Source organism: Stenella coeruleoalba (assembly GCF_951394435.1).
Source record: "Stenella coeruleoalba genome assembly, chromosome: 14".
NCBI classification, from domain to species: domain Eukaryota; kingdom Metazoa; phylum Chordata; class Mammalia; order Artiodactyla; family Delphinidae; genus Stenella; species Stenella coeruleoalba.
In genome coordinates this window covers 38013486-38035794 of record NC_137160.1, presented here as the reverse complement: position 1 = coordinate 38035794, position 22309 = coordinate 38013486, and the positions used below count along the sequence as shown (strand labels likewise).

Genomic DNA, 22309 nt, shown 5'->3' with positions numbered 1-22309 from the left:
AGCCTCACCCCTCACGGCCCATCAGCACAGTAGGGTCACGTGGGACGGGGCAACACATACACACCACCTCCCAGGGCAGCCCAGAGCATCTCATACCCAACACACCCGGCCCAGGTCCGTGCATGGCAGAGCAGGCCCACCCCATTGTCCCAGGAAAGTCTCAGTTTCCAAATGGTTTGTTCGTCCTTCAGGAGGTGAACATTTAGTGGACTCATTCCCAAACCCTCAGGATTTTATCCTAAAGAAAACCATATGTTTCTCATTCTCTGATGAGCTCCTTGTCATTGCATCATTGCTAACCCTTTGCTCCATGTAGTGTGTGTGTGTGTGTGTGTGTGTGTGTGTGTGTATTTTCTTAATACAGATGGACAGGGCCACTTTGTCTGCCAAGCCTGGGTAAAGTGTGGTCCCATAGACCGACAGGAGCCCTGCAGGCCAGGGGCAGGCCTGGGTGGACAGCAGAGGTTCGATGTGGGAAGACATCCTCCCTCAGCGCTAGGAGCCACAGAGGAGGCAGCCCGAGTGCTGGCCTCCAGGACAGATGGGCTGCAAGCCTACACCTGTCGTCTCATCCCTTCCAGTCACTCTTTCCTGGAGGTGCCTCTTCTGGTCACAGGCCTGGCTTTACTTGTACTAGACCTGCCCAGGACAGATGTACAGGGCTGGGGGGGTCCTTGGAAGGCCTGCCCCAAATTTCTCCAGGACCTTCCTTTGGTCTTGGTCAGTTGAGCAGAAACCTGGCCAGGATCCTGGGGGTGGATGTGGAAGAACAAATGCAGCCGGAGCGTTCTCAGCAAATGCCTTCTGGAGATTTGTTGATTTCTAACAAGGATTTGGCCTTGACCTTTACGGGGCTCCCGCGCCACACAGGCGCTGGCGAGACGACTTTTGGCCCCTGGCCTAAGGCTGAAAGGTGAGCTGCGGGGGCCACTGGGCTCCCTCCCTGCCTCCAAGCTGGGCCCTTGTCATCCCTTTCTCTAAACCAGCGGGTTTTGCTTCTGCTTCTAAAGAGTTATGGGGCTAAATCGTGCCTGTGGCCTTACGGTTAATTAAGCCTTGTTGACGTGTGGTGTGTGAGTGTGTGCTTCTGTGTGAGTATATGCATCTATGTCTGTGTGTGTACCTCTATGTGTGCATGTCTGTGTGTGTCTATTGTGTCTATGTGTGACTCGGTATGTTTCTGCATGTCTGTGTCTGTGAAATGTGTTTATGTGTGTGTGCTATATCTATATTTTGGGGGGTGTGTGCTTGTGTACATGGGTATCTGAGTGTCCTTATGTGAGTGTGTTCCTATGTGTGTCTGTGAGTATATATTTCTTTGTGTGTCTATACACGTGTGTGTGTCTGTAACAGGGTGTGTTTATGTGAGTTATCTCTGTGTGTCTGTAATGTGTATATGTACTTGTGTGTGTGTGTGTGTGTGTGTGTGTGTGCGCGTGTGTTTTCAGAACCTCTGTAAAATGTGGTGTGGGATAATTTAAGAAAACGTTAGCTTTTAATGTCACAGGGCTTCAGTATCCCCATCTGTAAAATGACGGCGATGGAAGAGGTGATCTTTTTATTTACTTCCATAAAGGGAGCTGCAGTCATGGAAATGTGGGGGGTTTGAGAATATGACAAATATGGTTGCAAATTCTGGCTCTGCGTCTCCATAGCGCGTAAGCTCCGTCGAGTTCCTGCTCTTCAAGCTTCTGTTCCTGTGGCATTCAAAGGGGCACAGTGACATCTCTGTCGCAGTTTTGTCACGAGGATTTGATGAGATAAAATAAGCAAGAGTCCTACGTGTACGCCATGTAGTAGGTGCTTTGTCAATATTCCTTCCCGTCCATCCTGATGTCAGCCCAAGCATCCTATTTCTGAGTGAGCAGGACTTTCAGAGCTCTCTGTGTTCTGATGGGGGTGCTGGCACTCAATACGTGACAATGGCCCTGGAGATTTTAACTTTTACACCTCATTTTCCCTCCTTTTAGCTCATTCCATCCTCACAATGACCCTAAGAGGTGGGGTGAGCAGGGGTCACTGCAGTGATTCGAGAGAGGAGAAAGCTGAGACTCTGAGCCAGAGGGCCGGGCAGGGCGAGGACCAGGCGTCCAGCTCCATCCCTGGTGCACCAGCCACCTCTGCAAGCAGGCAGTGTCCAGAGCGCAAAACACTGCCTGCTCCCAGGGGCCCCTCTGAGGGTCCAGGCCTCCCTTGCACTGTCAGGCCCAGAGAGAAGGAGCTTTCCCGAGACCCCCTGATGCATGCAGCTCATCTGCTGGACAGATGTGAACAAGCAGACTTTTGCACAGGAATCAGAGGGGAGACTTTGTGAAGGGTGGTCGGCGCCTCCCAGAGCTGGCTCTGATCTGCCTGCAAGGAGCTGATTCCCCCTTCCCTCAAACAGTCGGGGGTGTGGACACCCAAGGTCAGATTCAATAGCCTTGTCACCCACCTTATTTATGGGATTTGACTCTAAGTGATGATTGCTGGTTTCCCCAAATCCAAACCACTGCAGAGCAGAGTGGTGTGGCCCCAGAGAGCAGGGGAGCAGACACCCTGAGTTAGTGAACGGGCTCAGCCTCCCAAGAAGATACACTCAGTTTCACCTTTAACTTCGGGCAGGTTGGTGGTGAAACAGACAAACCAATCACACATTCCTTAAATCATCGCTGCCCTTTGGCCAGGGGCTGCCCAGGCCAGGCCCCAGGAATCTGCCTACTTGGCCATCGGCCAGGCCTCTGCCCCCTCTGGTTCGCCCAGGCCCCTTCCCTGGCTCGCCGGCATCTGTTCTGAGCCTGAGCCGTTCTGCTGTATCCTGGCAGGATTTGACCAGGTTGTAATTTTCCTTCATGATCCCTTTTCCATTTTTCTTTATAAAAAAGGTATCAACTGTACCTTGTTGCAATAGGGATGAAAGAGGTAATAGACAAGAAAGCCCTTTACAGATTAAAATGCTATGTAAATGGAAGGCATACTATAATACAAATGAAATATATAATTTAACATGTATGATACAGTCTATAAGATACAAGATCTGACTTTAAATGACCAAAACACCTTTGGTATATAGGTTATACAGGTACGGTAAAATATATGACTTAATTTGGTATATAACGTGACTTAGAGTATATACTGTGATCTATCGGATTATGTAATATCTTATGACATATCATATTCTGAGCACAGAGGAAAGTAGAATCAAAATCAGTCGACATTAGGCTATTTTGGCATTCAAAACACGAGCCCCAGATTTGTGATTTTAACAGCTGAAGCTGGGAGGGAGAAAACTAAAAATACGAATGGGGAAGATATCTCCATCGACCGGCAATGTGGCCCACTGGGTGGGGGGGATCCGTGGGAAGGCAGAAACCCCAAGAATAGGTCTGGGAAAGGGGAGCAGTGGGGAGAAAGCCTCTTGGGAGGAGGTGGAGGAGTCACGCTTGGCAGCGATTGTCCCTACTATTTATGAAGCCAGATGAGGAGCTGTAGGGCTTGCGGTGGCCCCCGAGTCTGCTGATTAGCTGGAGATTATATTGATGATGTAATAAAAATTCACTTTGTCTATTAAGTTTCACCAGGACAATCAGGAGAGATGAGATAAAAATCAGAGGAAATGAACAACAGAATGGAGGAGAAAAACCATGAGCCTGCGTCCCTGCCACGGTCCCGGTGTGTCTCCCCTTTTCCTGCGCACCATGGGGCATGGGCCCAGAAGCCCCCAGCCTTGCACCCAGGCAAAGCTGACCTGGCAACGTCCCTGAGCTGGAGCTGGGCTGCTCTCGGGAAGGGACTCGGCGCTTCAGATACGGCACTGGTTTAAGTTTACTGACTGTGTTTAATATTTGATTAGACCTCTGACTTGGCAGCCTCCTGGGTGCGCCGGCCCTGCTGGGAGACAGGCAGGGTCTGAGCCCCTCCGCTGCCTGCTTCATCTGGTCCTGTGGCGTGGGAGGGGGTGGTCCATGTCCTGGCCACACAGCTTTAGGCCAGGCGGGCCCATGCCCAGGGAGCAGCCAGAGGCCTCCCTGACTCACGGCCTCTCCCTCTGGCTTGGCTTGTGCCAGAAATCCCACCACGAGAGATGTTTTTTGGGTTATGGCCTGGGCTCTAAAAGGTCCCTGTACGAGGCACATGTCACCAGTGACGGTAACTCATTAGTGTCCATTAGCCGCTAGGGACGCATCTGCCCAGTTTGATTTGTCAGATCAGCAAGGGGCAGGACTTGGAAGGGATAGGAAAGGGAGGTCATTTGGGTTGGGGACCGTTGTGCCCTGAGAGCCCTGGGGCTTGGGATTTGGGGCCAGGGGGCATCAGGGGAGTGTAGAGTAGGTGCGGGGGGCGGGCACTGGAGGACTCCAGCTCCGTGACGGGGCCCAGTTCTGCTCCCCCGCTGAGAAATCCCATGGGTCAGGAAGATGCTGCAGGGTCAAGCTCTGTGGAAGGCCTGAACGAGGGGAGTTTTCCTTCCGCTAAAGAGTTGGCCACAAACACTCCTGTGTTCGGGGCCCTAAAGATCACCTCATCTCTTCCTGCTTCTCTGGGCTGGGTTTCTCTCCCAGAGATGGAGGAAGCACTCCCAATTGCTCCCATGCAGTAAACAGGCTGCCCAGGGAGCCTGACACCCTTGCCCGGGTATGCTGTCCACACTGGGAGTGGTTCTTCCTGGGAACTGCCAAGATTCTTCCAGCCACAAGACCAGTGTCACCGCAGGAAATGCTGTCCTGGGCTTTACCCACTGCTTGGCTTCCTGCAGCCACTCCTGAACTGGGGGCCCGCACAGAGGAAGGGCAGAGGGCCAGGGAGAGATTCCCACCTCTAGAAACACCCAGTTTACTGCTCGGGATGTTCAGCTGAGTAAGCTTTGGGGACAGTCTGGATGCCTGACTAGGTGACAGGGAACATGGGCACGGGTTGAAATATTCCACGAGTAATCTCTCAGCCCAAGTGGGCTGCCGTTCGGACAGCTGAAGGACACTGAAGCCCCAAAGAAGGTGAGGCCTGTCCTTGCAGGTCCTATGTGTGTCACCACCTTCCTCAGACATACCTGCAACCCACCCACCTACCCCTGCACCCAACTCTTCTCTCTCAGCTGGGCCGGTGGTAGGTCGAAATTTATTCAAAGTGAGAAATTCCTTTATCCACCAGCCTGAGAACAAGACTTTACTGCAGTGGGACAAAAACGAAACATAATGGAACAAAACGAAACAAAACAAGCAGGCCAGCAGCAAGCTAGCCTCCGGGCTCTGCTCTGCCTTGTTCCCATGTCCCAGCCGGGCTTCTGCCACCCTCTCTACCTGGGAGCCTGGGGCCAAGCCCCTTGGGCCGGAAGCTGGTACCCCTATCTGATTACTCCTCTTTGTGGGGGGGTCCTTCATTCCCCACACAGGACATTCGCATTGGGTAGTCTTATATTTGTGGGTTTGCTGCTTCCTAGCACACCCAGATCTTCTCCGTGGTGACGGTGGGTTCCCGCCTTCCGAGGAGAGGACTTGACCCTCAGGGCACCTGAGTCGCACATGAATCTGCCTCCTTGAGGGAGGCGTGTTTCTGCCCCCACCCCACCCTGGTCTTCCCTGAGTGTCTCCCCCATCAGCTTGGAACGCTGCACTTGCTCTCTGCTTTGCAGAAGGCTGCCCTGCCCCATGGGGGTAGGCATGGCACCCTGCTCTCCGCGTGGGGCTGGTATGCCCTAGATGCAGACTGCAGCTGGGTCGATGGCTCCCCTCCTGTTGCCCCAGCCGGATTCTCCTGCCTCTCCTGCCAGCCTTGGGGGACCCTCTCCTCCCGGCTCTGTGGCCTCTGTTGTGGACCAGCCTGGCTCAGCTGACATAAGTCAGAACATTCAGGGTTAATGTTTTGCTGAGAAACTTGAGAAACTCGGGAGAAACAAACCAAGGCTTTGGAGACAGTGTGAGTCGCAGACGGGGGTCTCGCACAGAAGGGAGCAGGAACCTGGCGCCCCCAGCTGCAGCTCTGCGGCCACCACCTGGGCCTCTGCTCCTGTCCTCCCGTCCAGCTGCCTGCCACTGTGACCTGGCCTGTGGAGTGGCTGCTCACTGCTGCCTTCGGGCGCGCTTTCCCAGCCGAGACACCGCCCGGTTATCTGCATTCCTCTCCTCTCTCTGGGGACCTGCTCGGCCAACTCGTCCCTTCCAGCCCCAGGCCTCACCCTTTACTTCTCATTCCAGTGGATTTTCAAACCTGCCCCACACAATAACAACAGAATTGACTCTAAAATAAATCTAATAATTTACTTATTGAAATAATCAAGATGAGAGCAAAGCGGAGGTCTCAGATTTTAAGAAAAAGAGTTAAAAATTGCAAGAGAAAATGAAGCCTGGAAATAAGCCAGTGGTGGCTCTCCCGCTCTGTGCCTCTCACTCCGATGGCCCACGGAACTTTGGTGCCCTGGAGCTGCTGCCCTGGGGTCTCAGCTGGACCTGGGTGGCAGGTGTGCCAAATGATCACTAACTAATCAATCCTGTGCCCAGGCCCGGGTGGTCAGGCACAGGGTTGAGTGTGCGTGTGTGCCTTCTGGGGGCATTTGGAGAGTCCTCTGCAAAAGCTGAGGGATATAACAGTTTGGAGTTGGACCCATGTCAGACCCCTAAGTATAGAAAAGATTCTGGTGCCGCAACACAGGGAATGAAGAATAAAATCCGTACTAAACCGTACACGAATTATTCATTTTTGAAATGAAACCAAACGCAACTGCATACTGAACTACAATACTTTCTGGATCTTCTGATCCTCCTCTCTTGTTTCATCTTGGCTCTGTTTTGCTGGTGCCCCAGGCTTGGGCTCAGGGTCCCATGCAGCCGACTCCTACACGGGGCTCCCATGCGTAAGAGGAGTGCCCCCCTTGTCCTGTAGGGGTAAGGAGTGGTGTGCGGGAGAGGTTTGGACACCGAGCCAGGACTGCGGCAGGAGCGGCGCCTCGGCTTCAGGGGCCCTGCTTGAGAGTAGGAAGTTCTCCCTCTCACGGTCAGAGGGCAGGCAACCGCTGGAGGAGAGGGGAGCCCCTCCACATGCACAGTTTGGGGACCCCTCCCTAAGGTAGGGAAAGGGTCTACAGGAGGGTCCTAGCCTCTTGGCTTTGGGCTGTTCTCCTAGAGTTCCTTAGACCCAGGCCTCTGGGGTCGAGGCAGCGGTGTGGCTCTGTGGACCAGGAGGGTACACCCTCCCCAAACAACTCTGTGGCCATGCCTAGTCTGGGCCCCGGGTGGTGGGCAAGTCCAGAGATCTGGGAACTGTCCAAGGTAGCCTCAGTTAACAAGGCTGGGCCATTAGCACGGGGGAGGGAACAGAGACTGGCCAAGGCCCTTGGTCCCAAGGGCTGGGTGTAAGTGTCTGGAGGGACTCTGAGTGTGCCAGAGGCCAGGAGGGGGAGGCAGGTGGCCTGTCTGCTGAGTTCCAAGCGCTCCTACCCCAGCCACAGGGACCATTTCCTCTCCTTCCTTCACATCAAAGGCATCTCCCCTGCACCTTAGCAGTTCCTTTCCTATCGTCCATCATCACCCCACCGGGGGACCTGGCCTCTAAGGCAGTCTCCCTTCCAGCTACCTGCACAGGCTCTGGGAACAGAGAAAAGAAATGATCCAAATTGTCGGCTCTGTTCCGTCTCTCTCTGCCAAGCCCTCGGCCACTGGAGTCTCTGCTGTCCACTTCTCCCTCAGAACACCTGATCAGGTGCTGCCCAGCGTGGCCAAGGAGGACCAGGAACAGCCTGAGCTGGGCTCCAGTGTGCAAGGCCATGAGAGGCCAGGGGCATGCCACACAACAATTCCAAGGCCAAGGACACATGGCCTTCCCTTTCCTTCCTGCTCACTGTGCCTGGAGGTGAGACTGAGTGAGCGACGGCCTTCTACAGTCCAGACCATACCAACCTGACCAACAAGGCTGACAAGAAAAGACCCTGGCTCTGCTGGTCTCAAGAACCCAGTCACATGATTGATGGGATTGGGTGCCTTTCTTCCTGGGACCTTTAAGCTGCAAAGGGTGCACACTGACATCCCCCCGAGGCCAATATCCAGCCCTGTAACTGGGGATGCCGCTTCAGGCTCACACCACCCCTCAGAGATAGACCTCTTCACACAGCGGGTACAGGGATGCTCTCTGTGCCCCATCCGGTGAGACCAAGCCATGCCAAGTATTGATTTGACAGAAAGATGTGGATATGTTGGGTGGATAATGGTTAGGGGATCCTATTTCTTTCTTTTCCTGTCCAGAGAACACCTCTCCTCTACCTCACCCCGCTGGAAAGCGGAGGCCGGATGAGGGAAAGCGTTCTTTTTGGTGTACCTGCCAGGCGAGAGGCAGCACTCACTGGGAGCGGTATGGCCAGAAGCAGCTATGGGGAGGTCCGCTGAGGGCCACGCTGCAGACTGCACTTTGCTGCTGCCGGCCTCAGTCTCTTTATCTGTGCGGCGGCAGCAATGCATTCGGCTTTCTCCAGGCCAGAGAGGGGAGTTTGACTCAGCTCAGTCTCACAACCTTCTGCACCGAAACTCCCAATCATAGGAATGCTTGACACTCCATAAGGCCGTGTTGTTTTGTACACACTGGGGGTGTGGCCTCTTGCCTATTTGAAGGTTGCCCTGGTAGACACCTCCTTCCTGGGTGCTTTCCAAGGGTTCAAGACCAGGGAGCCTCTGGGAACAAGGTCCCCCTTTCCCACCATGGAAAGAGCTCTCAACATCTTCACCTCTCCGTATATTCTTAGAACCAGTCAATATGATTAATTTTACATGGGCATAATTTCCTGCTCTTGCAGAGGAGTCCTCCTAGACTTGCCCATCAGCAGCGACATGATACAGTTTCTGGTTATATTGGTCAACCAAGATATTGATATTATTAATAATGGATATCTATATGCTGACCTTTGTCCATACAACTGAATCACTCTGGGCTGGCTGTCACATTTCTTTAAGAGTTATTGATAAGCCCATTAATGGAAGGGCATGTATGATCTCAGATGTGTGATTTCACTCAACGTCAAGTGTCTCCTGTGCAGATCTACGTTTGTTGGATGAACTGGTGTGGGTACAGTGCCATGTGCAAGAGAGAGACTGCATGCGTGTGCTTGTGCGGTGAGGGTATGTGTGTGAGTGTGTGAATGTGTGTGAGTCTGTCTTGAACACCGGGCCTTTTAGAGCTGATCAAATAGTCAATTAGAGCATTATAGGGAGGTAGCTGTATCAGAGAGTGCTTACAAATACACTGTGATGTAGTGTTTGATCTTTGGATGCCTCTTGTCTCCTAGGACTAGCACAGGAGGCTTGGCTTTATAAGGATATTATTAGGTTGATCCTTGTTCTCTCAATGTACCTGCCAGGCGAGAGGCAGCACTCACTGGGAGCGGTATGGCCAGAAGCAGCTATGGGGAGGTCCGCTGAGGGCCACGCTGCAGACTGCACTTTGCTGCTCCCGGCCTCAGTCTCTTTATCTGTGCGGCGGCAGCAATGCATTTAGCTTTCTCCAGGCCAGAGAGGGGAGTTTGACTCAGCTCAGTCTCACAACCTTCTGCACCGAAACTCCCAATCATAGGAATGCTTGACACTCCATAAGGCCGTGTTGTTTTGTACACACTGGGGGTGTGGCCCGTTGCCTATTTGAAGGTTGCCCTGGTGGAATGCATGCATTGTGTGCTCACGTGTGTGCACACAGGCACACAGATCTCGTCGCTAGTCTCTGATTGCTGTCATCTCTGTAACTGCTGTCATTCCTACGTGGGTGGACAGCGCCTTCATCAAGTCTGTCTACGGTGATCCGTTCCTGTTTGGACCCGGACACGCTCACTTGCCGGGGGAGGCCCCTCACTCGCCCCTGTAAAGGGAAGCCAGCTAGCTAGAGAGATCTTCTGGATCCTCAGACTTAGTGTGTGAATAAACCAGACATGGATTAATTAGGTGTGACTGCATCATTAAATTAGAATAATGAACAAACAGCCACGTATGGCATTCAAATCTTCCTAGAATGACTCCAAGGGTTGCTTTCAAGTAAGTCACCTGTCAGTCTGTAGGTTTTGGGGACTCTAGAGAGTGAGGTTCCTGTCATATCTTGAGAAGTAGATTCTTTAGGCACCACCTACGCCAGGCGAGGACCATCCTTCAATGCGTACCCGGACTCCGTAACCGAATCCAAACAATGGCTTGGTTCAATATAGCATCATCTATGCACGCTTCAGCTCCGAGCATTTCTCAGAGTGAAATACGACAGTAGCACAGGTGCTCAAGAGACAGGAGGGAGAAGTTAAGAGGTGTGGGCAGCGGATGTGAAATGTATCGATCCCATAATATTTATGTGGATGTGCACATACTTGCTTGTGCACGTGCCTACACACACAAACACTCACACACACACATACACACGTCTCTTGCATTTCCACGAGCTCTGTTTTTATTCTATTGACACTCCCCATTTCAGCCAGATAGATTTGAAGGTGAACCAAGTCTTAGTCACGTAATTTTAGAAACAGCTGCTGAGAGGAAGCCCCATGCCCTCAGCGGGCAACACCCCTCACCGTCCCCATCCTAGGACAGAACGGCTGTGCGGTAAGATCCATTCATCTTTAACAAAGAGGAAGAAGCCACGGCTAAGAGGAAAGAAAATGGGAAGGAAGGTTGCTTGCCTCACCGTGAGCAGTAGGATAGCCTAATGCATGGGGGCTTTGTTAGTAAGATCTGCTAAGTATCCAGAAACCTTTGATCTGGAGCAGCTCTTAACAAAGGTGATTAATTAATTAAAGCAGAGTGTATTGCAATAAAGTAACAGCGTGGTCAGTTTTATGCGCTGTCCAGAGCCGGCCTTCAGAAGTCTCCGTCAACTAAACTCTTGTTGGAGGTCAGCTCATTATCAATTTTTTTTCCCGAGCTTTGATCAATATTTTTGGCTCTTCCATCCTCACGGAACCAGAACTATGTCTGTCTCCACGAGGGCACCCATTTATTTACACCTTGCAGATGGCCACGTAGGATTTGCTCCTGAGCTGAGCTGCTGGGAATTGCTTCATTTGAGTGTCAGTCAGCTTATGCTGGAGGGGAGATATACAAGGGAGGATAAGGGAAACCAAAGGTGGAGTGAGTGGAAGGGGAGCAGCCCTGTGACCCCTTGGTCCTGAACACATCCCCTTCTGCGCCCGGAGGGACACAGAAAGGAGGGCAATTACCCTGGGGCTGCCCACCTGGCTGCTTTGTTGGTTTCTGTGGGCAGAGCTGTATCTTCGGCTTTATACCCATCCAGGGGCCACTGGAAACTGGATGAGTGGAGATGGAGGAAGCCCTTAGGGCAAGCACATCAACTCTGGGAATTCCTCTGCCACCGTTTCTACCCCATCATCGTCCTCTTGCCCTGGCATCTTTAACCATACCCTCACGTTGCCAAGTGGAACATGTATCTTTCTCTTCAGACCCACTGTGGGTTTTCGAGGGCATCTTAAATAGCGAGGAGAAAAAAGAAAAGAGGGAGTTGGAAGAGCATAAAAGGGCTCCAACTAAGCTGGGGGCTCTGTGCCCCTTCCCTAGGCTATTTGGGCAGAATTAGATGCCTTCTGTGATTCTTGGAGAATATGTGTATATGAAGGCCTGCAGAAAAGTTAAAAGTAGAGGAAGAGGATGTGATTTCCTTGTAGAGAGCCCAAAAGCCGGGCCACCAGGTCCCTGCCACCCCTGTGTGCATTCAGGCTAATGCAGTCCTTTGCTTGCCAGGGCCTAGCTGGACTGACTCGGTCAACTCCCCTGTATGTGTATGTCTGTGTGTGTGTGTGTGTGTGTGTGTGTGTGTGTGTATGTGTGAAAGCACTACAAAAGAAAAGTTGGACAGGGATGCCAAGTGGCAGCAGGTGGAGTAGGGAATGCAGAGAGTGGAGGGAATGATCTCTGCAGAGAGCTGGGCTCTGTGGCTGGCCACTCAGATCTCGGATGGAAGGTCATTTCTAAAATGAGTCAGTAGGTGAGCAGAAGTGGGCAAGCCTTTGAAGAGTGATGTGTGGGGGGAGATGAACCCTCTCCCCAACCTGGACTTCTGAGTGGGGCTATCAGGCAGATGAACAAGAGCACGCCTCCACACTGGAACTTAGATCATTGACAAATCCAAGCCATGAGTTCTGAGGTGGAGCATGTACATAATCACAAGGACAGCGTCATTCTCCTCTTTTCTTCATCAACCATCTCCCTGATCACACATATAGCCTTGCAAGATGAAACTACCCCTAACATCATCTCCACGACACTTGAATTTGTCATGTCTTCCCTGTGCGCACATGCACACACACACACACACACACACGCATGCACTCACACCAACACCCACGCAGGCTGCAGCATCTTCCCTCCCCCAACCCTCCAGTACCCAGAGACACACACAGATTTTCACACCCTCGAGCTCTTCTCTCAGCATGTCACATGGGATTTCCCTTCCAAGTTCAGAAGCTGCTGCAGTTTCAGCCACTGTCAACCAGTGATCCCAGCTTGCGGCTGGCATTTTGGCCTTCCAACTTTCAGTTTTCCTTTTTTCTGCCTACGATGTTGGGCCTCATTCTCTATTGCATCTTCCTCTCCTCTACAGAGTACTCATTCCAAATCTTCTATACTGAGATCCCTCCTGGGTCAGTTTGGAAACTGACCACCCTCTGGTGACTTGGAAGGTGTGAGCTGTGCAGTGTTTTTCCTAAATCCATCAGAAGCAAGTGAGACCAGCTCTTTTCTCAACCAAATAGTGGGTGTTTTGGATATCTCCTCAGGCATCACTCAGAAGCTCCTCTCCCATCCTGGTCTATAAATTATAATAATGAGGATGATGATGATAATAATAATAATGACAGCGATAATGGCCTTTGCTCGAGTCACCGGAGAGTGCTGAGATCACTGGGTATCAGGAAAGCCCCCCAGCAATCAGCTCTTTGAAAGCACTCTGAAAACTTTACAATACGCATGAACTGAGGGGACGTTTGCATATCTATGGCATACGTGTTTGTAATTGTTTTCCTTTGGGTTGTTTTAAAGCTATGACTTCATTCAAGAAATGCTTTTCTTTTTGTTTTATTTTGTTTTTTGTTTGAGAAGTCACAAACGTCAGCCAACTGGAGCAGGTGGAGAGAGTGAAAGTATGCCAAGGGGGTTCTTTCAACCCAATCTAGAATTCCCCATTAAAGCTGAGTGGGGCAGGGTGGGGGAGAAAGAGTGTTAACATCTCCCTGTTGAATTGCAGTAAAATCTAGGCCAGCCCTGGTTCCCATATGTGTGGGATGCGCTTAGTCATGCTTGCACATGGATGCATATACGTGCACATGTGCATATTGATTTATCTCTGTGTGTGGTGTGCGTGTGTGTGTGTGTGTGTATGTGTGTGTCAATTCTCGGGAAGTCTGTTTAAAAGATAAATGAAATCATGCACAACCAGCAAATAACCACCAGCGTCTTAAATAAACTAATCAATTCCCAATAGTTTTTTTCTTTGCTCCTAGATAGGATACTTATCAACGTCTGGAATTTGGAGGGTTTTTTTTTTTTTTTTTAATGGGGGCAGTTGTTTAGGTTTATTTTAACTTTGCAACAATTACTATTGCTAATTTTCTTTAGTGAAACTTATTTTTAAATGTTTTTCTTCTTATTACAGCTATCTCATTTTCCACATCTCTGTCTCACAAGGCAAATCTTTCTTTTAAAAGCTGTAGGTGTGTGTCCAGCCATTCTGCTAGTGTTTTTCCCTGGACAGAACTGAATTTTTATTTTTCCGAGTAGTTTTTAAAGGTTCATCTCACTTGAGCTGATGTCCATGCTGATACTTCGGCTTCCCTGTCTCTTAGACTCATTTGAAAACAGAAATCAGATAGAACCTCACTAGCTTTAATTCACCTATCTCAGAAAAAAAAAAAAAAAGGCAAAACAACAAAAAAAACCAATGAGCTCTTTCAGCTGAAGTCAAGTGGCAGAAACTCGATGTTTTGAGAATTGTTACCTCTTACACAAAAATACCAGACATAATTTTATGAAGATGGTCACAAATCACCCGAACATAATCATAACCCTTGCCCTTTCGCCTTCTCCCAGCTGTACCCCAAATCAAGGGGCTTGAGGAATTTACTACTCAGATACCATTGAAATGAGAGGTTGTGCATCTGACGATGAGTATATTTCTAAATGATATACTCTCCAGAGCTCAAAGCACAGAAGGTTCCATTACTCTGTCCCCACCCTCCCTCTGGATGTAGTATGAAATTATGAGGGCCCGACATCCCTGAAGCTGTGGCTCCTGGGTTGGGAGCCCCCGGGCTGCCACTAGAGTAGATTTTCCTCCATGCAGCAGGGGAAAATCTCAATGCAGAGTGGTTATCCAGGCCACAGATCTGTTCTGACTGGTTAACAAGAGGGACTGTGATGAGGACTTAGCTGTTTAGATTAAAATGCATCGCAAGCTCCGGGAACAAGCACATATCAGTAGTAAAGGCTGTTTAAACCTTTGGGGACAGCCCTATGCTTAGATCACATTAATTCATAAATATTATACTAAATACCACTTAAATTGGACTTAAATGACTTTAAAGATAATGCATTATAATATGGCTATCCAGAGAGCACTAGTCTTTATGTCTCCCAGTAACTCAGTCTTTGCTGCCTCCTATCCTGCTAGATAAGACCAAAGTTATGAATGGATTTTGGCTTGTTCATGTGTGATCCACTAACTGTGTATGTGTGTGTGTGTTAGCAGTTGTGTGTGTGTGTGTGTGTGTGTGTGTGTGTGTGTGTACGTATTTTCAGTCACTGCCTTTGTTTTTCAGGAAATACAAGGAATAAAATAGAAATAAATAAAAAGTGATAGAAGGGAAGAATTAGACTAGTGGATGACCTGTTTCCTTCTCCAAAGGAGAAAAATTCTATAAGAAGGGGCAAAATTCGTCCTCAGTTCACTTCTGCTGATACCCTGGGAGTTTGCCTCTCTCTTCTTTAATCAATAGCCTAATGTCTTTCTCTTTGGAGCCTGGAAAAACAATCTTTCTCGAAGTGCTTCTAATGGGGGAGAAAAGGAGACTCTGAGTTAGCCGGGAGAGTTTGCATTAAACTGGGTTTTCTTCCTTAGGTGTTGTTTCTTCAAATTGTTCTGGGCTTTTTCCTTTCTTTCTCTCTCTGCCTAGCGCCCAGATCTCCCCCTACCCATTTGCCTTCTGTTCTCCAGGGGGTGAATTTACCTTTACGGTAATCACGCCAGTCCACAACTGCTATTTGCTGCCTCCCCAGCCCAACAGCCTTTCTCCGATACGGCCGGGTTTTCTCCACAACACACACCTACTCCCTCCTCCAGACTCCCAATTTGACTGGAGTAATTGCCTTTTAAGGTTCACTCTACGCATGGCAGGTATTCCATTAACCCTTAGAACTGTTTCCTTCTTTAGTTACCAGAAATGGCAGGTGGCCAACAAATGGATACCCACCTGAAATCTCATGTACTTAATTTAATTTTTACTTATTTTTTTTCTTCTTTTTTTAACCAGTAGCATATGTATTCCATCCACACTGAAGGCCAGTATCCTGTCATGTCTCTCAATTTTATCCCAGTATGATTCATTAGAAGTTAGAAATTCAAGAAGGGGAAAGAAAAAGCCACAAATATACCCCGAAACCAGGCTTAACAAAGGCACGTTTCTATCCCTAGCCTCATGTTATAATTTAGACTTGGGGGAAATCTAGAAGTCAAATGCAACCCTCATTCTTCAAGCCTCATCATGCTTTTGACTAAACAGTAATTAATCACCAATGGCAAGCAAGTAATTTTTTAAGGTGGCCGGAAGCTTATTTTATCAGGATTAGCTAATAAATCAGGCGGTATCACTGAAGGAGGAGTTCAAACTCTTCTAGGAATGAATAAACCAGGCCTCAGAAACTGTCTCATTTATTCAGCTCTCTCAGAGCTTCCAAGCACTGTTAGGGACATTGTGGGCCAACCTTGCCTATAAAAATCTGAGGGATGGAGAGGCAGGAAGTTTCATAGGAAAAAAAAATATGCTCAGGCTCTGAAGGGTGAGCTTTGACAATGAAGCACCCAGCATTCCAGAGCCAACGGGCCTGCCTGCCCCTGACTGAGCCAGTTTAGAGGAGGAATTATTTAGAAAATGAAGTTTTGCTTGTCATAGGAATCCTCGCCAGATATGTGTATGCATATATATGGTATGATACATACGATGCGACTATATCTTAACCTTCTCTACCTCGCTGATGCAGATGATGATAATTCTACATCTTTGCTATAGTAAAAGGGAGCCCCCAAAACATCAGAAACAGAGTGATGATACTAGCAAGCGATCGTGAGAAGAAACCGAGGAATATTGTTTAAGATTATCTTCATTTGGAATAAAGAAGCAAATAAAGTGCTCCAACCCAGATCTCATAGGAAGCTCAGTTCTTCACAACTGTCTTTTTGCCTCTAGTGGATACTGATTTTTTTAAACTTTAAAATCTCAAATCCCCACAAGAACCTGTCATTAAGATGGGCAAAGTATTTCTCTACCTCTGCTTCTTAATTTTCATTATTGCTATTTTAAAATCTGGGGACATATTAAAATGACAAAGGTTTAATACAAACCTTGATTAGCTTCTAGGGAGCTTGATTGGAAAGGGAAAAACTACAGAGATATGGTTGACTTGAGAAGGAGGGTGAAAAAGGGGGAAACTGATATTATTTCGAAGACTGCCTCCCCATTCCACCTTTCCAGTTTCTCTTCTGAACAGACATTTTCTCCATATTGAATAAAGGTTGGTTTCTCTCTCCATTACAGCTCCCACCCTCACCCCACCCCAGCAAACCCAGTATATTTCCATTCTGCTATGTTTTTGTGCTACTCAACATGCCATTAACTTTAAGATTTACTCCTCAGCAGGCAAGCTGGAAGATGCTAAAGCCAATAAAAACTGCTCTCTGGGACTCCAACTATGAAGAGTTCGGAGCTCTGCTTAGTATTCGGATGAAGGGAGGGCTGAAGAAGGAGGGAGGCTGTGATAGTGAAAACCACTGCTGCTTAGAGAACCAGACAGCTCCGCGCTCTGCACCTAATGTGCCGGAGGATCAGCTCTGTTCATAGCCCATTTGTGGCCAAGGATGAGGCTGCCCTCTGTGTGTGGGTAGGTGTGCATGTGCGTGTGTGTGTTTTCATCTTTTAAACCACCAGCTCTAACACAGCATCTTCAGCAGCTCTCCACACTACTGTTTATTAAAAACGGAACGTCCACACACATCCCTTACAACTTCCTTAGCCCAATGCTCCTTCTCTGCCTGACGATCAATCTCTCTCAGAAAGCATTTAACTTGCCTACACAGCTCCAGCCCCGATTAATTCCCGCTGCACATCCTATACATTACTGTTAGGGAGCAAGCACTGGGCTAATTTCGTCACCCACCAGCCACCCACACACGTTCTACAACTGAACACGTTTGGGGCTCTGCCTTAAAGATAATAAAACAAGGAGAAAACAGGCAGGCTGCAGACAATTCCCATGACCACTTTCCTAAAAAGTTGCTGGGTTTTAATTCTTTGATCATTCTGTTTCCCCCTCCTCCAAGCACTCACTAGTAATGACTGCTTCAAGGGAAAGAAACGATGTACTATAAACCTCTCTGCATGGTGAGTTTGGGATAATTTAGGATACACCCTCCAAAATGCATATCTTTCACACACAGATTTTTTTCTCGAAGCCCTGCTTTCTGGAGGAGGGGATCATCCAGGCTTCCCTGACCCCCCCACTACACCCAGGGGATGGCTGGTTCTTTGCTAATTCTTACCTTAGGTTTTGTCCCCCTTTCCTTCAAACAACTAACCCCCCCAACCCCTCCTCCGCCACTCGCACCACAACCGGATTATTCAGGCACACAGCTCGACACGGAGAGTTTACTGTTAAATTGATAGCGAAATAAAAAATGTATCTTTGAATCTGTCACCTCTCTTCTTTTTAGACGGCTGCGCTCCTGCTACTCTGGCCCGGAGCGGAGAAGGAGAAAACCACCTCCGCTTAGTATTTCAGCACCACGGCGATGGACAGCACCCTTGGTCCCCGGCCGGCTGAGAGCCCGCCAGTCTGCTCAGCGTCCCGGGCTCGGCCGGTGCAGACGTCCCCATCCCAGTCTTTCAAGTCGCTGTACCCAAAAATCCAAGCCCCGTTTCCCCTCGATCCTCTCTCTCTTTCTCTTCTTCTTCTGCTCCCGCTTCTCTCCCCACGAAACCGCGTCTATCAGCTTTTTGCCCAAAACCCAGCCTTGCCCCGGCGAACAGCTCCCCACGCACCCCAGTCCCGGTCTCTGCTGCCGGAGCGCCTCCCTCCTCGGCGTCCGCCCGAGGCTCCCTCTCGCGCCGTCTCCCGCTCGCTCGTTCGTCGCTGGCCGATCGGCCCGCCCGCCCGCTCTTTCTCCCCGGCAAAGTTGGGAGCGAAAGGTGCACTCACCTTTGTGCATGCCTGTGAACCTGTCCTTCAGAACCGTAAGCTCGTAGATCTTGCCGAACTCCTCGAAGAGGGGCTTGAGGTCCTTCTCATCCAGGTTGCGGGGGATCTGCCCAATGAACAGCTTGATGGCATCGTGGTCCTTCATGGGAATGGTCGACGGGTTCCCCGGACTGTGGCTTAATCCGTTCATATGCCCGGCGCTGCCCGGGCTGCTGCCGAGCCCGTTGGTACTGAGGCTCGCGTTGTCAGCCTGTCCGTTTGCTAACGTGGCCATCTTTATATACATAGAGAAAATCTTCTTTCCTTTTATTCTTTCTTGCTCGCACTCTCTCGCTCCTCTCCCTCGCAAGCTCGCTCGCGCTCACACACGCACACGCATACACACACTCGGGTTCTCTCCCCCTCGGTTTCTCTACACCTCGCTCTCCTCTCGCTCTCTGCTCTCTCTCTTTCTCCTCTCTTCTCTCGCTCGCTCGCGCTCGCGCTCTCTCTCCTCTCCCCCCTCTCTCTCCCTCCCTCTCTTCTCTCTCTCTCCCTCTCTCCCTCTCTCTCTCTCTCTCTCTCTCTTTCGGTCTGATCAGATTTTTTTTTCTTTTTTTTTCTTTTTTTTTTTTTTTTTTTTACATTGAACAGACAGGATCTCTGTCCTTTGCGTTTAAACAGGCTGGACCGGTTCAAGTTCCCAGTCAGACCAGGGGTGGGGGCGGCGAGTGTGCGCGCGCGGAAGAGGGGGGCGCGGGGCCGGGAGGGCGAGATTAAGGTGGGGGGGCTCAGCGCGGCGGCGGGCGGCGGCCTGGAGCAGGGTGGCGTGGGGCGGCGCCGGCCCCGCCGCGCCTCCCCTGTCGGCGGCCCCGGCGAGCAGCGGTGGTACAGTCCGAGACGGCCCCCGGCTATAAATAGCGCCAGGCGCATGGCTCTTCGGGAGGCGCTGAGATTCCGGGCCCGGCGGCCGCGGGGAGCGGGTGCCAGTTAAGAACGGGGCTGCTGGCTTCCTCTTTGCCTTTCGGGGGTTCTTTTTGTAATAGCAGCAGGTGCAACTTTTTGTTTTTTTAAAAAAACATTGATTTTCATTTTCGTGTGGGTATGTAGGGGGGCGTTATCCCCTGAGCTGCGCTCTATTAGAGCGCCAGGCGGGCGAAGCAAAGGCAGGGACGGCGGGCGGGGCGGCGGCGAAGGTGGAATGGGCGCTTTTTTTCTCCCATCTGGTTCCCTTTATTTAGACTTGAAAAAGCGAGCCGGCTTGGAGGAAGTCCGCCCAGCGATCCGAGTGCGCATTGATCAGTGTCGAGAGAAAAAAATGCTACATAAATATATGTTATGTGGATAAATCTGTAGACAAGAGCTCTCTCTCGCGCGCGCTCTCACTGTCTTTCTCTGCTTTTTCCCTCCTCGCATCCCCAACCTGCCAGAGCAGCCCCAAATCTTCGCCCTCCCGCACGGCATCTACCGCCACCCGAGCTACCTGGGGAGGACGGGTCTGGGGAGCGGTTGGGCAGCGCTGGGGGCACGGGGCGTAGAGAGTCGGGGCCCGACCCTCGTCCCAGCCCGCCCGCGAAGGCTGGAGGTGGGTATTCCGTCCCGGACGGCCTCCCCGCCCCAAAGCGCGGCGGCTGGACCGGCAGGCGGCTGGCGGGAGGAAGGTAGGAGCCGGGCGCCTCGGCCCGCTCGCCCGGCTGGGAAGCAGGCAGGTTCTGGGCGCGGTGGCCGGTGAGCCAGCACGAGGGACTGGCTTGCTTTTGCCCTTGTCTGCTTTACTGGTTCAAATTGAAAAAAAAAAAATTTTTTTTTTCTAAATTCACCATCAAAGAAATAAAACCCCCAGATCGCTCTCCGGGCTGCGGCCGGACCCAGACTCCTACTGCGTGCTTTGCCCCCTCGGGCTTCGTTTGCAGCACCTCCCGCTCCAAAAATGCGAGGCTGGGAGTCACGTCTGCGGGCGAGAGCAAAGGGTCCCGGCCGCCCAGCCCAGACTCCGTAAGGTTCCCCATCAGGCCCACCGGGGCCAGAACGTCGGCTACGCGGGAGAGGGAGTGGCTGGCGCGGGAACCGGGTTCAAGCAGCCCCGCCTCTGGGGGCGAACGCTGGTGGTGAACTTGGCTTGGGAGAGTAGATAGATTCCCCTTTTAATGATATTTACCTGCACCCCTGCTCTCCCACATTTGCGTTTCTAGGGCAGCCTCTTCTCGGTTTCCGGGCAAATTAAAATAACACGCCTGCTCCCTCGCGGGTTGCAGGGCAAAGCTGCTGGCTTGACCCTGTCCTGGTCGCCACCGGCCCCTTTCCGGTGTTTTGGGTTTCTCTTTTCTTGCCCTCGGGTTACGTGATGTTACTAGACAACATCATGTTTAAAATTTTATTTAAAGAAATGAGACCCTAGCTGCCTGAAACCTGAGACCAAGCTCCTTTGGTACAGCCACAACGCTGAGCTCTCCAGCGCCGGGAGGAGGCCCAAGGAGGCCCCGAGGTTCTGCTGCCCCAGGCCCCGAGCGCACCCGGGTCACCTCTCCCCGAGGATCCAGGGTCCAAACCAAACAGCAAGTACAGTTCTGAGATATGTGGAACTTCATCCTTTCATTTTAAGATACTCCTGCCTTTGCTCGATGGAATCCTGTGTAAGTATAGTTGATTCATAACTCGGTTCACGGCTTCCGTTATCCAGTGTTATCTGATGGTCTAAGAAAAACCCAAGTTGGAGGAATGGAACTGAAACTCACACACAGAGCTTCTTTGCCATGTGGCTGTAGGCTTGGTGTGCCTGTGAAGTGCTGTAATAAGGCAGCATGTCCCTGGTAGGCACACAGACGGTTTGAGCTGGTGGCTGGGAGGTGTGTGCATATGTCTCGTCAGGATTGTGGGTGCTTGCGCGGATGCATTGTGGATGTGTACCTAGACCCTGTTTATATCCACACTCTGCCTGTGTGTGCGTGTGTGTGTGTGTGTGTGTGTGTGTCTGTGTCTGTGTGTATGTACACCCACTCGGCTTTAGACCCCCTCTTCCCCTTTCCCACAGGACAGCAGAGGCCAATAACTTTGTTCAAAACATCTCTTCCAACGTCATCCTGTGGCACGGACACTTAACTCCCAGAATCTCACAAAGGAGTGGAATGTACTTTCTGCCTTAACAGGGGAGTTTAGGAGAGTAATTCCTCCTTGAGGTCTCTTCTTCTCCCTGCCTCCTCCTCCCCACAAAGTGAAGTGAGGACAAGGGGAAGTAAAGAAAGTGAGCTGAGGGGGGCTGGGAAAAGAGGGACCTGCACAGGGGAGGGGGCTGAGGTTCACATCCACTTCTTTCTGACCTCACCTCAACTCCTTCCCCCCAGGTTCAGGTAAATTATTCACAGGTGTTTCGTTAATAATAATAATTGCCAATACATAAATAAAAGCAACCCCTGGGCAGGAGTGAGTGGGAGAGTCGAGTTGTTACTGAAAGGGGGCATCTGGTTATTTCAGACACCCGCAGAGACTCCTCCATGCGGTATAGCTCCAACTCCCTCCAGGGCTGCACCTCCTCCCCTCCTGCACCAAGGCCCCCTCCCTCTCTCCCTCCACGTCTGGACCCTGGACCTGAAGTTATGGAGAGCCCCTTCGTCCGTAGGGAAGATTCCTCACTCTCCCCTCTCTCCTACCTGAGAGTGGCTGATTTTGGATCTGGGCTGTCTCCCCATAAGGGGTAGCACATTCCTCAACTTTCAGCTCTCTGGAAGGTGTGTGGTGAGATACCCCACCTCCCCCCAGCTTCCTGGGACAGAAGCAACTTCTGCCAAGGCATGATCTCTAAAAGGCGCAGAGCGGGATCTGTTCGGCTCCCACCTCTCTGCCACAGCATAGTGTTAGGGATAAAAATTCTGAGACAGACAGGTGTCTCAGAATAATGCCATAAAGGAGTGGGACCCCTGAGAAAA

At 50.8% G+C, this 22309-nt stretch overlaps 1 protein-coding gene across 27 annotated transcripts in view; it reads right to left on the bottom strand.

The window, feature by feature from the left end:
• CELF4 (CUGBP Elav-like family member 4) overlaps nucleotides 1-18693 on the bottom strand; it is a gene marked incomplete at both ends in the record, with an annotated part of 298840 nt that extends 280147 nt beyond the window's left edge. For all 27 annotated transcript variants that reach the window (XM_079942015.1, XM_079942006.1, XM_079942016.1 and 24 more), the window contains one exon: nucleotides 18408-18693. In XM_079942015.1, the coding sequence (XP_079798141.1) occupies nucleotides 18408-18693 (286 nt within the window). The remainder of the gene's footprint in view (nucleotides 1-18407) is intronic.
• Nucleotides 18694-22309: the final 3616 nt, after the last annotated feature.